Source organism: Salminus brasiliensis, chromosome 9, assembly GCF_030463535.1.
Source record: "Salminus brasiliensis chromosome 9, fSalBra1.hap2, whole genome shotgun sequence".
Classification (NCBI taxonomy): Eukaryota; Metazoa; Chordata; class Actinopteri; order Characiformes; family Bryconidae; genus Salminus; species Salminus brasiliensis.
Genome location: NC_132886.1, coordinates 15922320 through 15939471, shown reverse-complemented (window position 1 = coordinate 15939471; position 17152 = coordinate 15922320). Strand labels below are relative to the sequence as shown.

Below are 17152 nucleotides of genomic sequence, written 5' to 3'. Positions count from 1 at the left end.
TGTGTGTAATGTATTATACATACATAATGTTCAGCCACTACCACCTACACATGTAAAAGAGGAGCTCTGTTCTGTTGTCAGCTAAAACACCCTCTCTTGATCTCCGTCTCGTCCATGTTTCCCTCTCTCTCCTTCATCTTTGTTGTTGTGATCGTCACTCAGCATTGTTATTTCTCTCTTTGAGGCTGAAAGGGAGACAGGGGCAGACTGAGAAAGAGAGGCTGCAGCTGTCACCATTCTGATTGTTTTTACTTCCATTTTGTTATGGTTGATTGAATTGATTGCTTTTGGTGACACACTTGTTAATTGTCATGGCAGAGGGCCTTGATTGAAATTGGAAATAGAACTTTTTATTTGCCTTCTCCGCTTTTCCGTTCCTTCCCTTCTCCATTTCTTTCGTCATCGCAAAACCAACTCTCTTTACACCTCAATATCCCTCTAATTCGTCCATCCATTTCCTTCTTTTACTCTGTCTTCATTGATCCATCTGTCTTCTGCTGCACTTTTTCTCTCGATCATTAAGGCTCTTCTTTGCGTTCAACCACCGCCGTCCTTCTCCTCAGATGTGCGTCCCAGTTCTATTTATTTCTATTTATTTATTTATCCCGATGAGGCCGCTAAGTGCCTCTCTGTCAAACTGTATGCCGTTATTACCACCAGCAAATTACGCAGTTGCAGGCCACATCGCTGAAAGCCAGCATAAACAAGCCATTAGCAGGAGACAGGCATGCCGAGTGCAGGACTCTTGATTAAATATGTAAAGGAGATTTTGGCATTTTTTGCCCATTAAAAGAAACGGGCAGACCTGTCTGTTCAGAAAATGAAAAGTCATGTGCTTTGAATACAGAATCAATCGAACTGTGTATGCTCCGCCCACAGACGTGTTCTGTGGTAGCATCTGTTACAAGGCTGGATGAGCTTTACAGAACGCTGGCAGAAATGTCTTATAGACTAATGAGAAATGACAGCGATATTTGTTTAGAGCTGCTTTTTAGCATTGTGTTGTTTAGTTATATACACTAATGATAACTACAATGATACACTGTCATGTTGAACTGTGTTGTTGATGGTAATTAAAATTCTGCTGAAGTTGCAATCAACAGCAATGAGTTTTCCACCATGCTAAACTTAGCTTGATTACTGAAATTACATCCAGTCTGTCGTAACAGTAAGACCTGCATTATGCATGCAGAATAAATATAATGAATCAATAAGCCACACGGGACCATGTGTTACTGTGATTTTCTCACAAGTAAGAGGTGTAGGCACAACACCATGAAAGAATCCAGATTTCGACCAGAAGTGGGCAAGATTTAAACCTGATGTAAACTGTTTAACAAGACCTGATGATTAGCATCAAAAACTCCTTTGTGTCCTGTGGTATCTGGAACCTAGATGTTTTAACAACAGATCCTTTAAGTCCTGTAAGTTGTGAGGAGGGGGCTTCATGGATCGCATTAGTGAGCCTGTCACTGGTTCACCAGTTGTCTTTTTCTGATCTGGTAGTCATGTGGATCCGTAGGTTAATCATCTCACCCAGTATATTCTGTGAAGGTATGAGATACAGATCAGGCAGATTCAATGACAGCAGACTGGAGAGACTTAGTTTTTCTACTTTAGCTATTCCCTACTGATCAACCATACCTATGCAGTCATTCCAGTCATGTGTTTTTAAGTGTTTTGTTAGCACCAAGCTAACAGTGTTGTGAGTCCCTTTTCGTTCATTTAGGCAGATGATATCCATTTATGAGATCCATTTATATAATCCATTGGAAGAATAAGCACGACCAGGGCAGTTGCCTCTGTGGTAGTTCTAGAGATAATGCAATAACCATGCTGTAGAGTTCCAGTGTCTGTCTAGTCAGAGCTGCTTTTACGCCGTGTTAGTGCTTAGCATGCATGGCAGGCTGCAGCTGCACTGTGGTAAGTAGGAGATTTCCTGCATTAGCGCTAGCCGGCGTCTCCCGTGGCAGGTTAGCACAGCAGGAGAGTTGACAGGGGCAGGCAGCCTCTCAGGCTCGCGGCTGGGCTCATGGAGCCCTGCTAGCATGCTAGCAAAGTTAGCCAGCAGGGGAGAGGCAGGGAGGGGGGGGGGAACTGAAGCTCTGTATAGGTCCATAGCCAGGGGCGGTCAATGGTTCATGAAAGTTTGTGGAAAATTGAGAGATAAAAGTCGAAATAGAATAAATGTTCTTTTTATAGATTAGATTTGCTATGTAGGGTGGGAGAGGTAGTGAGAGGAACAGAGGACAAAATAGAGGAGAACAGATTGATTTATTTGTGCATGTGAAATCAGATGGATAGCTAAAACGGAGAAAAAGGGCAAAAGGTTAATTCCTGGATAGAGATAGAGGGGAGTTCTAAGAATAAGCACCAGGTAAATAAGACCTTTATGTGTGAAATAACACAAGCGAACAGAACAGATTCGTCTTCGGTTTACTTAATTTATCACCTCTAAGCCCAGCATATAGGCCTGAACCCAGCGACAGTCAGCTGAGTTATTGTGATAACAGCCTCCAGTGGTGGTAAAAGCACACCAAAAAACATTCAGTGTAAATCATAGCAAGGATGAAATGCGGTGAAACACTGGTTGAAGGTGCATAGTGCTCTCAGCGTCTTGCCTACAAAAAGCTGTCTATAGAATGGTGTACATTTTTCCCAACTGAGAAGCAGGACAACACATAAAAAACAGCAATAATAATAATAATAAAAAAGTAATGTTTCAGCTCTCATACAATCAAGCAAAACTAAGAGTCGGCCACAGCACTGGAACGTGTGCGTGTGCCATTCGCAATTCTGTCCTTTATTACTAGGCTAATTACACTTTCATTTAAAAGCTGAGACTATATTTACAACCTCAACTATTACTAAACTGTGCTTTTATCATGTTGTTTTATTTGACAGCGATTAAGCTTCAGACAGTGTCTGCTCCTGAACCCCTTCAGAGTTAGGAACAGAATAAAAATTGGAGCGCTGCCATAGAAGCACCATTATTGGTTCCATAAGGAACTGTTTTCGTAAAAGAGATATGTAAAGTGTGAAGAACCTTTGAATTGGTGACCTCTTAACCTCTTAAACTCCGCCTGTGGTTCCTGGCATTTACCCCACTGTTATAACTTGGGACCAGCTCATCCAGTTTGCATTGCTTTGCATATAGTTACTGACTAGTAATCCTTAGGGTGTCATAAAAGTCACAGAGCATAAGGGGTTAAACCATCAAAAGGTTTCTCACACATACATCTTTTTTTGCAAAAGTGTCTCTTTCTGAAACCGAAACTGGTTCTTTTCGGGCATCACTCAAAGAACCGTTTGTAGCACCTTTATTTTTAAAAGGGTACCCTTGAGTTCCCCAAATGTCTGTGTATGGTATCTTAACACTAAAAAGGATCAGAACTGGATCAGATTGGATAATTCTTCAGATCAGATCATGAGATGACATTCCTACTTGTATCTGATTGATGCAGTCCTGTTTGTTCATGATACGAATCCTGACTGTAGTTCCCTGGTTCACTCTCACCATTATGGCAGTGTACAGGCTTATGGAGATCACCTGCTGCTGCTTTTTGACTTCTTCTCTGACGAAGGCCAACTAGGCCGATATTTAATCATTGACCTGGACCTGGTGTTTTGAAGTATGAGCTGCTAATAACTTAGTCAGTGCTCTCTTTCACCCAGTGCAGTGTTCCTTTATATAACAAGGATTGACATGCTCCTAGAACAATACAGCTACAGGTTTGGCAGTGAAAGTTTATTAAAGCATGCCACAGTGACGAGGTGGGTTTGGCGGGGGTGGGGATGGAAGGGTAGCAATAATAATGAACAGTTTCCCCAGGCACAGAGGAAGCAATTGTAGTAGCTGTTTTTGCAGTTAAATGATCATTATAAAATCTTCATGATATTGTTTTAAACATTAATTAAGAATCATACGCCATTACCCATCATTATATCTCATTTCACTGTTTGCAAATCAGCTTTTTCTGAAGCCACTGACTGTTCCAGCACTCATATCCAATTTGATGTGATGAGTGTGATTGTGCTTGTTGTTACTAGAAGCGCATGCAATCTTGATTAAACAAGAAGAGGATCATGAGCTCTTGTACTCTTGTACGAGGAGCTTGTACTACACCATAATAGGCCATCACTTGTTTAATCCGACATGTAGCTTCCTAAATGCTCAATCTGCATTCAACAAAAAAGGAAAGCCTTTGACATTGTCAAAAGTCAGTTGAAAAAGTAGGCTTCAACTCGTCCAAGAAATCATTGCCTTGTGTTACGTAAGGAGTCACGTATTAGCCTAGTTCATTTGTCCTACATAATTTCCGCCTTCCAACAATAGCTTTAGAAAGTGTGTGACCGTGTTCGGGAAGCCTCGGCAGTCACTGTGTTGAGAGCTGATATAGGGGCTTATTGCTTAAGGACAAATTCAATTTTAGAGCTGGAATGGAATTTGAGGCAGTTCATGGTTCTTTATTTATTTCCTTTTATTTTAGCAGGGAGGTTCAGCAGAGACTGACAACAGCATCAACAACAATAAACAGCAGCAGTGAAAAAAACAGAGCCAGTTCTTCACACACTGGTCACTCAGTGTTAACCTAACATGACATCTAAATAAATACAACGTTCTCAGCCCTGTGAGTTTCTGCATTAGATTCCGGTGGCCAGGAGGATAGAATGAAAATGGGTAAGAGGAATGTCTAGCTGATGATGGAAGAGGAGCCCTATTTTCAGACTCTTCACCAACATCAACTAAACATTGCCACTCAGTTTTAGTTATTATATTTTAATGGCATTTTACAGCAAGTGTCACCTACCCATTACATTGTGTGCATACTTTATTACAAATGGACCAGTACCTGGAGTCATTAGCACGGGGGTGTGCAATACGAGAAAGGTATTATAGTTCCAATACTCATCATCAAAACATCATTTTTCATTTAATATGACATTAAAATAAATAGTACTAAAAAAAGGCGTCATGACAATACTGGAGACATTTTAGGTGCCATATAGATTTTTTTTAAAGATTCTTTACAGACCCATCTACTTGAATCTCAAGAATGATTTAACCAGTCAAGTAACCACGTAACGTATGGGCTGCCCTGACCGGGCTGTGGGCCTGATCCAGTCAGAGACGTGGTTTAACAAAAACAACCCCGTAATGGACTGTATTTCCTGTCCAGCCCAAAACATGAGAGGGAAGAGGTATGAAGAGCAACTCAAAGGAAGTATGCTGGGCTTAGGCAGCTGGGCAGACATGCTGAAAGGGGCTCCAGGCAAGTGGCCACTGGGCGGCCGATGGAAGTCCCGTCCGCCACATGTTTTTGAGTTGTCATTTTATATACAGCCCTTGACAAGCCATTAATAATAAGGTGCATTCAGTTAAACAGCGCTAACTAAGGTCTTTATAAAGAAACTGGCAGTTGTTTATTGCTATGTATGTACTGACAGTATCCGCATTATGCTCGGAAAGGCATACTGTTGATTATAATAATGAGGAAATGCTGTCATACTGGCCACCTTTTTGCTTTTCAACAGGGTCTTGGAATTGAGTTATCTCATGTTAATTCAGGTGTAAAGTCATTCAGGCAGTTTTTACAGATAGGTTGTCAGCAACCAAATGCATGAGGTGTTATGAGATAGGACGTGCTCAGTAGGGGCTCCATTTACAGAGGGCTAAACTGTCATAGTTAATGCATCTGCCAGATGTTCTGTCCTTTTGCAGCAGTTTTAGATCCTGTGAGAACTTTTCTGTTCAGTTAGAACCGTTCTGTATTGTTAGGGGGGAAGAGGAACAGTGCAGGAATACAAGATTACTTTTAGCAGGGATTCCGGAAGTTTTCTAAAGAACAAAAGAAAACTTTGTCAATAGACTATTAGAAATGCTACCTGTGAGCTCCCTTTCCTTTTCATACTCAATCCTGAGAGAAGTAGTTATATTTAACACCTGTGCTTCATTTAATCATGGATCCTGTTGGAGGCTAGCATGGTGGGAGGGATTTGAACCGCTTCACAGGCTTTAATTTACAGCTAAATATTTAATGATTTAATCTGAAAACTGAAACTGTTTTCTTTTGCTTGAAGAACAACAGCATAGTGAGGTCAAAATGAAAGACATAGTTAATAATATGTGGATTAAAAAAAAAAACACAATGAGTTTAATAACTTTAATGTAAAATAACTTTTCAGGAAGTACAGCCTTTGCATGTTTACTGTTTTCTGATGCGGCTGGATTGTTTTTATTGTAGATATAGGGTAATAATTAGGATTAGCTTTTAAAGCTCTGTTCATAAGGCCTCAAAACACCAACCAATGAGCAACAGGACTTAATTTTTCTTAGAAGTTTGTCCCAGCTGTTTTCTTCTAAGCGAAAAGAAGTGCATCTGTGGTCGACACACTTCAGAAGTCAGTGGTTCCGGAGTCTGCCATCTGTAGCTGTAGATCAGACTGCATATCGCATATATTGGAAATCCCAATAGCCGGAAAGTTGCGTAGTGAAAACCTGAGCATTAGCTGTTTAATGCTTTAATCCATGCTTGTGTACAAATCCGCATCACTCTGCTAATAGTCTCCTCAGACCACGATTCGGTGCATTGTTGGCATGACAACTAGTGTTGTTGAGGCCGATGTTAAGGATATCATAACATGAGGGAGGTTCTGGTAATCACACAGATGCAATTTGTGGCGCATTCCAAACACATCTCAGTGTCACTCATGCTGCAAATGGCCCAGCACAGTCAACTGGCATTACCTGTTACTATGCAAATGGTGGATGTGGGTCTGTTAATTGTCCAGTTGGTGGACCGAGCCGTCTGGAGTTGGGAAGTACAACAGATGTGCTCTGTAATGACCACTATGTTACAGTATTATCTGTGCTAATTAGCTGCTCAGAGACAATAGAGGTCTGTAGCAGCTGTCTTTTAAACCTATTTTAATCTACTAAACCTCACAGACATGCACTTCGAATCATATACCGTTCAAAATGTAAAATGGAGCTGTGAATAGGAATGGCACAATATTATATTGACGCCAGTATATAGGTATATTGATTGATAATGACAGCAATATATACATATATTTAATTAAGAGCTACTAAATTTTATTGTACACATCTCCTTGTTTTTATATTATATAGTATTTTCAGACAACTGCAAAGCACTGCCCACATCAACCGCATCACTGCCTCAGCCGGAAAATATGCAGTAACGCGAAGCAACACTGACTGCATGAGTTAGATGAGCACTCTACAATGCCCCTCCTCCAGCAGAAATGATGTGAAAAATCAGAACGGTCACAGAAGGCACATTAAAAATGCCTGGTGTGAATGCCAGCTATGCACCCTGATAATCATTTGTGATCGGATCACCTGAGAAAATAGGGCCATTGTTGCTATGTCCATAGAATCAGTCATCCAGATAGTGAGTGGCTATACATATCGCCTTATTCCGGGCAATTTAACATGGTATGTTGTGTGAGCGTAATTAGAGCCTAGTGTTGTGTGTGTTTTATTGTGATAATTTGTAGGTAGTATAAAGACTTCCATGTAAAGAGAAAGAATTGTGTATGTCAGTGGAAGAGTGTGTAGGTGGTCTAACAGTGAGTGGCTGTCCATATAGCCCCTGTTCCTGACAGTTTAACATGTATGTTGCTCAAGATTATAGTTTATTGTGAGACTAGTAAAAGACTGAACAGTCACTTTAAGTAGTGCAAGTCCACATTATGATGAGTAGCTGAAGTATATGTATTGTTCTCTGCAGTTTAGAAGAATAAATTATTCAACACAAACACACACACACATACACACAGAGTGTTATAGTTTATTATTGTGCTAGGCAAAGACTATATGAGCACTTTGTAGGTAGTATAAATACTGTTTATTATGAAATATAGTTGTAAATGTCAATAGAGTCAGTAGTCATCCAGATAGTGAGTGGCTGTCCATAAAGTCCTTTGTTCTTGGCAATTTAATGCAGTGTTTTGTGCCAACATAATTGAAGACTGTACTGCTGGGGGAAAGTGGTGCTGATGTGGACAGAGAGTCAGCAGAAGCCCTGGCAGAAGCTTCAAAGCGGCCTCAGACTGGAGATGGAGAGAAACAGAAGGGTTAGAGGGAAGCTGCCAAGCCCAGACTGAGAGATTTTTTTCTGCCCATGCTGTGCTGGGGGACTATAGGGGCTATAGAGCTTGTGAGAAGCAGGGGTGAGGAAAGTATGTGTTTTGGTGGAGCTGATGATGATAGTTAGGTAATGAACCTGGTGTTTTGTTTTAGTCTCTGTGTGTGTGTGTGTGTGTGTGTGTGTGTGTGTGTGTGTATGTGTGTACCAATCAGTCCTTTTTAATTAAGCAAATTGGACCAGGATTTTGCTGCAGGGCGAACTGGAGAAGGGCGGCATGTACTTTACCTCTCGGCTCTCACGCAGTCACCCTTCTAGGCTAAACGCCCACACTACACACACTCTCTTGTTTGTGCTCTTTCTGTTTCACACATTTTAAACACAATATTTGGATTTAGAAGAAAGATAAGGAAGTGACAACAGGACAGGTGTGGGAAACTGTTCAAAACCTCTGTAAAGTTAAGGTTCGTATAATTTTTATGCTGATTTCCCCCATATGCATGTAAAGTCTTGGAAAGTACATTGATGCATTTATTATGATTATTGTGAGTATTGATTATGTAATGTGTTACAGACATTTTGGTCCAGTATATATTTAACTTCTTGTCAAAAGCATTTAGTATGGACTGGAACAACTAATAGTTTAGTAACAACGAAGAACAAAGAACATGTTCTTTTTTTTGTATTGTTCTTGCAGAAGCAATACCAAGCATCTGGAGATACCCGCTCATCCAATCGTCATCCGTCTAAAATCAAAGAGAGTTTGTCCCCCCCTTTGCTGCAGTTTCAGCCTCTACTCTTCTAGAAAGAGTTCTTGTGGAGAAGTATTGCCTGCAGAATAGGACTCTCTGGAGCAGATCAACATGAACTTATTGGCACCATGCCTAATGACAGGTGAGGGCTAGAGGGGTAGAAAGCCCCTCCTCCCCAGCACTGAGCTGTGGAGCAGTGGTGGCTCAGCGGTTAGAGCTCTGGCTATTGATGACAGGCTTGTGGGTTCGATACCCGGGCTCAGGAAGCTGCCACTGTTGGGCCCTTGAGCAAGGCCCTTCACGCTCTCTGCTCCCTGGGCGCCACAGCCATAACTGCCCACCACTCCGGGCATGTGTGCTCGCTGTCCACTGTGTGTGTTTTACTGGTGTGTATGTGTGTGTTCACTTCATGGATTATCTTGGTTATCTTGTCCTGTCTTCAATGCTTTAAAGCATTACCAGCACACTTGGTAGTAATGGATCAGGTGTGTTGTATGTTGGAGCTGAACTCTGCTGATTTGTAGATCTCCAGGACCCAAGGTTTAGCAGCCCTGCTTTAAAAGATGGCATTGAAAAAAAAACACCTTTGTTCTGTTCCTCATTGGTGTAAATAGTGACGGTACTTGCGGCCATGACACAAAGATTGCCATGGTGATAGCTTTGCAAGCACACTCTAAAAATTCCTTTAAATGGTACTTTGAACAATGCCATAGAGGAACCACTTGTGGTTCTATAAGGAATTCCATAAAGAATGTTTTTTGAGTGATGCTATAGAGGAACCACTTGTGATTCTATAAGGAACTCCATAATAGAATGGTTCTTTGAGTGATGCCATAGATTAACTACTTGTGGTTCTATAAGGAACTCCCTAAAGAATGTTTTTTGAGTGATGCTATAGAGGAACCACTTGTGATTCTAAAAAGAACTCCATAATAGAATGGTTCTTTGAGTGACGCCATAGATGAACTACTTGTGGTTCTATAAGGAACTCCATAAAGAATGGCTCATTGAGTGATGCCAACTTTTTGAATTAGTAAAAAAAATACATCAAGTGAATGTTATTTTAATGGTTCTTCATACATCTCTATTACTAACACAGCTCTTTATGGAACCAAGTGTGGTTCTCCTATGGCATTTTTACTGTATAACTAACACTGTACTTTTTTTTTACTGCATAGCATTCCTGTGCACACTGCACAAGTATTCTAAGCTATACTGAAAACATGATACAATCACAGAGAAACAATAACGGTGCTCCATTAATACGTAGAAAATACTAATTTCAACAGTTGGAACGCTTTCAGTGGCTTCATTACTCATTACAGTGTCAGTGTTTCAGTGATAAAAGCTTGCTGCAGCGGACTAAAGGTGACGAGGACCAGTCTGTTTGAATGAAAGTTCATACTGGTGATTAAGATGTTGTACGCAGTACAATCTGTATATATAGCTCTTTAAAAGGAAGCATCATGATATGTGCTGTGTCTCTCTCTCTCTCTTTGTCTCATTTGTCTCTTTGTCTTTCGCACAACCGCACATACACTCGCCCACACTATAAGAAGGTCATTTTGAGGGTTGAGCACACTTTAATCTTCATAAAGCACCAGGATCAAATTACATACCAGTTACCACACAGGTCATGGCCATTAGCTCTGTTGATGTGGGGGAGAGAGAGCGAGAGAGTGAGAGAAAAAGAAAGAAAGAGAGAGAGAGAGAGAGAGAGAGAGAGAGAGAGAGAGAATGAGTGTTCCAGAATATCTAAGCGTCAGTATGTATGTGTGTGTGTGTGTGTGTTATGTTCTTAGTGCTGTTTGAATATTACAGCAGTAATGAATGTGTCATAAATGATGCAGATTGTCTTTCATTATTTACAGGAGCTCATTGGTTATGCAGAATGTGTTTTGGTGAATAAAACTGATTGTTGGGGGGGTGTGTATGTGTGTGAATATGTTGGTGTTCCAAGAACCTGCTGTAAGTCTCTCTGTTGCTATGGGTAAACACAGAAGGCAGAAGGGCATGCAATGTTCGCTCACACAGATAAACACTCGAGTCATCGTCTCCCCCTCATTCCACCTCGGCCGTCTTTAAATGGGCTTTATTGGCAAGGCGATAAATTCTGCCAAAGTACTTACACCACAAAAATAGCCCTAACTCAGGCATTACAGTGTCCTCTTTCTCCTGCTCTCTATCCATCCCTCTCTTTGCTCTCACTCTTTGTCTCTCTCCTTCCTTTTTTTTATTTTTATGTGCCTCGCCTCCTTTTCTGTCCTTCGTTCTACCACTCGCATCAGCAGTCTCTTTGGTGTCCTTGCTAACTCTGTCTCATTCTGTCCCACTTCATCTCTCACTCTATCTGAGTTAGAGAGAGGGATAGAAAAAGAGATAGAGTGAGACCATTATCCATTATGGATAATTGCTTAGACACTGAGGTCATCAGCCATGTAGGGGTGTAGAAAATAGTGATATATCGTAGTATTGTGATGTTATGTTTTGCAATACTGTCTAGATTCTCAAAAATCCAGTGTTTATTTTTAATGTCGTGGCTGGTCCCCGGCTGGTACGGTACTACCGGTGGAATTGGGATATTGTGACGCTCAGTTTTGAACGTGAGGCAAAAATCAGCTTTAATTCCACTAGCTTATCTGACCTGACCCAGCAACCAGCACATCGAAACGCATCAACATCTGACGTAATGTAAGGTTTACAGTCATAATGCTCACACACTTGCTTGTTTTAAGTTTAAGTTAAACAGAAAAGTTGCACTTTGCGTCGGTAAATGTAACCACCCCATCACATAACCTCAGTAAAACATTTCTCAGTAGACATGGAATGTAAACAGGAGGCTGGAATTTTCTGTTCTACTTTAAATGGTGCAGAAGCTACAGGCACCAGGTGCTGTGTTAAGGTGGAATGTTAGCTTCATGCTGCAACACAAAGCAAACGTGTTACAATGTCTTTTTGTGACTTTTTTTAATCAGTCAGAACCAGTGAATACATGGATTGATGTCATGAATTGTCACTACTTAATAAAAATGGACACAATTTGGTTATAATAATAAAAAATAAGGTAATGATCTGGTTTATGTCTGCATAGTTGCTTACTGTTGATTTCCCACACCATTCTACAGATGACATTCAGCTGAGTTGCTAAGCAAAGGTCACGTCCTAGATCTCCCCACTGCTCTCATGCCAAAAGAACTCAGTCTGTGCAGACCGTCACAGACAGTCAGAACTCTTTTATGAAAGGGTTAACAATCGTAAAATTTCACAGTGCTTACAGTACTAACCCATGTATCGTGATACTTATTGTATCGCCAGGCTCTTGCCAATGAACAATATCTTGGAAATACACAAACTGATGAAATTTTCTTTCTTTTGTTTGGTATTGCCAATTAATCAATCTATTGGTAACTCCTCCTAGCACAAGCAATGCTCCCAACACTTAGAGGGTAAGGACTTAACAAATGTCTCCTCCGATACATGCAAAGCCAGCCACTGCCTCTTTTCAAACTGACGCAGATGCGGCATTGCCGGGCAGCCGGGGCGTTGAGAGGAAATCGCTGAGTCCCCAGCTCCAGTGTACCAGCTAACAGGACGCCTGTGCCGGCCAACATCGCTTACGAGTGCTGAAGGGAGAGAGTGCAATGTACCTACCCAGAGAGAGCATAGCTAGTTTTGCCCCCTCGGGCTCTAGGTTCTGATAGCAAAGCTCACACTTAGACTCACACAGAATACGAATTACAGTACTCAAACCACTGTTTGTAGAATGATAAGTATCCATCCAAAAATAACTCCCCTCTTTTATTTTCCAGTTTTATTTCATTATTTAGAATATCAAGTCAAGGTAACAATATTTACTTTGGCAAAATAAGATCAAACGGAAACATTATTAAGACGATTATCATCATCATTGAACTTAATTTTTTTTTTCTTCTAATTTCAGCCGAGCTCAACGATAACCACAATCATCTTAATAAGTAATCATCATGAAAGATTGCAACAAAATTGCACTTTTTTTTCGAGTTCTGTTATCATTCATGAAAATCAATAAGAAAACAGAAGTTCATGGCATCAACTCTTGTTTTTCTTTTCTTTTTTTTTCATTTCCTCGCAGTTGTCCTTGCTTTAGCCTGGAATACAGGAATTTAATGAATTTGTGACTTTGTAATCTGAATGACTCCCTTTGGGATTTGAATGAATGACCCTGGGCACTGTAACGATGCTTCAGTCTCTGGTTGTGAAAACACATTCAGCATGGTTATGGGTACATGGCGCATCCAGTGATGTCACAGAAGTAAACAAAAGGAGTGGTTCTGCTCATCCTCTTCCAGATTCACAATGCTAGTTGCTTTAGACACTCACATCACACGCACACCATATCCAATCCCATTCCTCCGCAGTCAACAGCCATTTATTGGTCTGTGTGCTAAATCTGTCCCGAATCATTTCATCATCACCCCAGCGCTGCGTTTCAGGTCCATGTCTGGTTCGCATTCTCTCCTTTCTCTGATTGCTGTAACACCAGCCCTCTGCCCCGCTGGTGCCAGCCCTATCGAATGATCATATCCCATCGATCCAGCATGACTCTGCATTTCCGTCCACCGCCTCTGGCAGCGTGGTCTCAGCTAATTGATCACAGATCCAATGCCATCGTTCGGTGTCATTAGTTAGAAGTCATTGTCTGCAAGGCTTTGTCCTGAAATAGGCCACATACTTGGCCTTTATTTCAATCTTCTGCTCTCTCGTGTTATAGGCTTTTGTTAGAAAGGTGTAATTTCTTTGTTGTTCAGATGCGTGTCTCTCGGGGTACTTGTCTTACATCTACCAAGCGTGTGTTCTGTCTCAGTAGTCCATTTATCGCAAACCTGATTCCCGGCTCCCTTCCTTTATGCCTGACTTTGCTTCTCCTACCTCCTCCTTCCTTCCCTGTGCTCATGTTATGTTAGCCTGCTCTCTCTCTCTCTCTCTCTTTCTTGATTTTTCCTCTCCTGTGACATCTTCTCTCCACCTCTCATCTCTCCACTCAACCTTTCGCTTGGGTCTTAACAGCTGCCGGGCACTCCCCAACCCCCCAACTCCACCAAGCTTACATGCCCACGCATCACACCTCACCTCGCACTTCACCCGTTAACTCTCCTTCTCTCATCTCCCTCTTCTTGGTCGATCACAGTCACTCTCTTGCTCCCCAAGCTCTCCTGTTTTCTCTCTCTCTCCGCTTTTCAGACTGTATGTTTCTTTCCTTCAGCCTGTTATAACTCACCTTTCTCTTCATGTACTTCTTCTCCACCATGGTTTCCTCCAGCTCCTCTCATTTCTCCTTTCCTTGCTCCTCCTTCTCTCTCTCACTCACGTTTCTTCAGCCCCTAAATTTCTTTTCTTCAGTCTCTGTTACAAGTCATCTCCCTCTGTACATACTACACCACACTTTCCTCCAGCTCCTCTCCTTTCTCTTTCTCCTTCTCCTTTTCCCTCTCTCGGTCTGTGTTTGTCGGGCTGGGGCTAGGGTTGGGGTTGGAATTGGAGTTGGTAGTGTTGTAGGCATGGATGTAGCCCCGCTTGTGCCGTAGTTGTGAATCTCCACTGCTGCTGCTGCTAGTTGTAGTGGAGGCGCTGGTGGTGGAGGCGCACTGGACCAGCATGCCGTGCAGCGACTGGCTACGTTTGGTCCAAATGACGCTTAGTCGCTTAGCGTAGCTATAACAGGTCGTGGTGGCCATGTTGCCCATGTCAAAGGAGGAGCTACGCTTGCGTCTGACGGCGCCATGGATGGGGCTTTGGCAGCTCAGGCCTGGGCTCTGATAGGCCAGCGAAGAATTCCACTGACTGTCTGTGAGTCCTCGTCTTACCACCACAGGCCCACCCATGCTGAAGCGCCTGTCCCTTAAATTGGTGTCATAGTGAGGAGGCGGGGCTAAGCTGAAGCTAGCCCGCTTTGCTAGTTCTCTGTTTGTGGGTTGAAGTTTGCTCTGCCCCACTGCTGATTGGCGCGATTGGCGTGGCAGTGTAGACGGGGATGGGTTCTTGGGGCAGTAGTACATTGGCATTCGCTCCGTCTCTGGTGTGTAAGGTGGGAGTGCCCTCTGTGACCCCACCCCTCCTTCAAGCCCTGCCCTGAGCTGGTCCATGTTTACCTTGGGCTTGGGCAGTGTTTTGGGTTTGGGAGTGAGATGTGGCTTCGGCGATGTCCCCGCCGCCCCTGCCCCTCCTCTTTGTTTCTGGAGCATCCCGTTGGGTAGGACTACCATCATTACATCCCCGTTACCATTGCTCTGTGAAAATACACCGGCTCCTTTGGCGGAAAGGGATGGGGAGTCAGATCCAGAGCACCTGGCCTCGTCCCCGATGTCGTGGTGGTGGATGTCGTGGTTGCTGCAAACCCGGTGACGAACCATCAGCGCCACGGTAAACACCAGCAACGTTACCACCACAATCCCTCCCACCAGGATGGTTAAGGTCCCGCCCAGAAAGTGGGCCTGAAGTGAACGGCAGTCAGGGTAGTTGTCCTTGGTGCTGAACTGAATGCACCCTAGAACTTTAGTGGCCGCCATGGAGGTTACTGTGTCATCGAAAATAGCCAGAACACACAGGTTGTAGTCCGCTCCAGAGACAAGGTTCTTCAGGAGAAAGCTGTTGCTTGTGGAGGGCAGGATTCTGAGAGTGACATAGACAGAGATAGAGAGAGAGAGAGAGAGAGAGAGAGAGAGAGAGAGCAATAAAAGACTGAATTAGCACTGACATGCAGACTATCAGGCAAAGAAAAGATGTTGACTGAAATTGAGGAGGGAGGAAGGCAGGGAGGTAGAAGGGTGAATGGAGGCTCGGTAGAAAAAGAGAGAAAATGATCCGATCAAGCGGAGAAGAAGAATGGAATTATGAAAAGAAAGCGCAACTCCTAATGCCTGATAATTTAGCTGTATCAGCCGAGACTGGCTAGGAGAATAGAACACCTCCAGTGAGCAATACCTGAGAGAGGGTGAGTGATTAAGTGAATAAGCTGTAATGGAGAGAGAGAGAGCGAGACAAGGAACCTCAGCAAAAGGTCGTTACAGTGCAACAAGGAAACAGGGAGCAGTGAAAGGTGGGTCTGTGTGTGGGTGTGTGTGGGAGTGTGTGGAAAGGTGTGGGTGTGTGTTGGCTGTGTTGGTGCTCTGTTTGTTCCCCTTAACGCTCCACTTTCTTCCACACAAGGCAGTGTGCTATTGTCACACAAATGCATAACGAACATAATAGGCATGTATGGGCAAATGATGCTGGCAAAAACACAACCCTACCATTCAGTAGTTCTCCCACTGACACGTAATTGCAGGCTCTCAGCGAGACCTTGAGCCATTTAGAATCCCTTTTTAGTTGCGGTATTAACAACCCCCTCCCACACCTCCTACACACTTCTCTCTCTTTTTCTCTCTTTCAGTCTCTCTCTCTTTTCTTCTGTCTCTTCTTTCCATCCCCTTCCTCAGTGTGCCTTGATCACTCAATTACTCTTTCTCTTCTAATTTCGCCCGTGCTCCCGTGCTCTGCATGCACTCTCTCTTTCAGCCTACATGACCTTTCTGCCTTGTTCACTCTCTTCATCTGTCATGCTCTAATTTCTCCACCATTCCATCCACGTTCCATCTCTTTCTCCCTCTAATTTTCCCTCTTCCCCCCAACTCTATATCTAATTGTGCACCTATGTCCTCATTGTCTGCCCATCTCTTTTCATATCTGGCCTCTTTCCATTTCAGTCCCTCTCTCTCTTCCATTCTCCCTCTTTTCTATCCCTTTTCTCTCTCTCTCTCTCTCTCTCTCTCTCTCTCTCTCTCTCCCCTCTCTCCTCCCTCTCTCTGCCTGAGTTACTCAGCCATTGAGGCTGGGTTCTATTAAGCGTGGCTCGGCTGTAAATTATGAGTTAGTGGCCAAGGTCACCCAGCCTGTGCTCCAGTGTTTTTTTATATATTTATGGATTCTCTGAGTCAATCTGCCCTTGTTCTGTTGCTTCAGTTTATGAAACAAACAAAAAAGACATAGAGAAATGCTATTAAATATACATGTGCCCTCTGAATAGACAAATAAATCAATGAGAGCATGCAGAGGGGGTCAATATAATGGTCATATTGACCAAACAGATATTGGCATGTGTATTTGTTAATGCTCTTTTGGAAATATGGCCTTGCATATTTCAGTAATGCGCTTATCGGTATTCCATTAGGCATGGATAGGACACTTGATATGTCCTACTTGCAGGGACAGCATACATATATGTACAGTCTGCTTTTGTGGCAGTTGATATTAATCTGAACTGTCAGCATAGTT

At 42.7% G+C, this 17152-nt stretch overlaps 2 protein-coding genes across 3 annotated transcripts in view; one reads left to right on the top strand and one right to left on the bottom strand.

Annotated features, from left to right (window-relative positions):
- The window catches only part of pcxb (pyruvate carboxylase b), a 258985-nt gene that overhangs the window by 132240 nt on the left and 109593 nt on the right, over positions 1-17152 (top strand). The window lies entirely within an intron of this gene.
- The window catches only part of LOC140562156 (leucine-rich repeat and fibronectin type-III domain-containing protein 4), a 42184-nt gene continuing 32811 nt past the window's right edge, over positions 7780-17152 (bottom strand). Inside the window, exon 4 of one of the 2 annotated variants that reach the window (XM_072687581.1) lies at positions 7780-8076. In XM_072687581.1, coding sequence (XP_072543682.1) covers positions 8061-8076 — 16 coding nt within the window. In that variant the 3' untranslated portion in view covers positions 7780-8060. Of the gene's footprint in view, positions 8077-12659; positions 15512-17152 lie in introns of those variants that run through there. The other variant, XM_072687580.1, reaches the window with a different exon arrangement.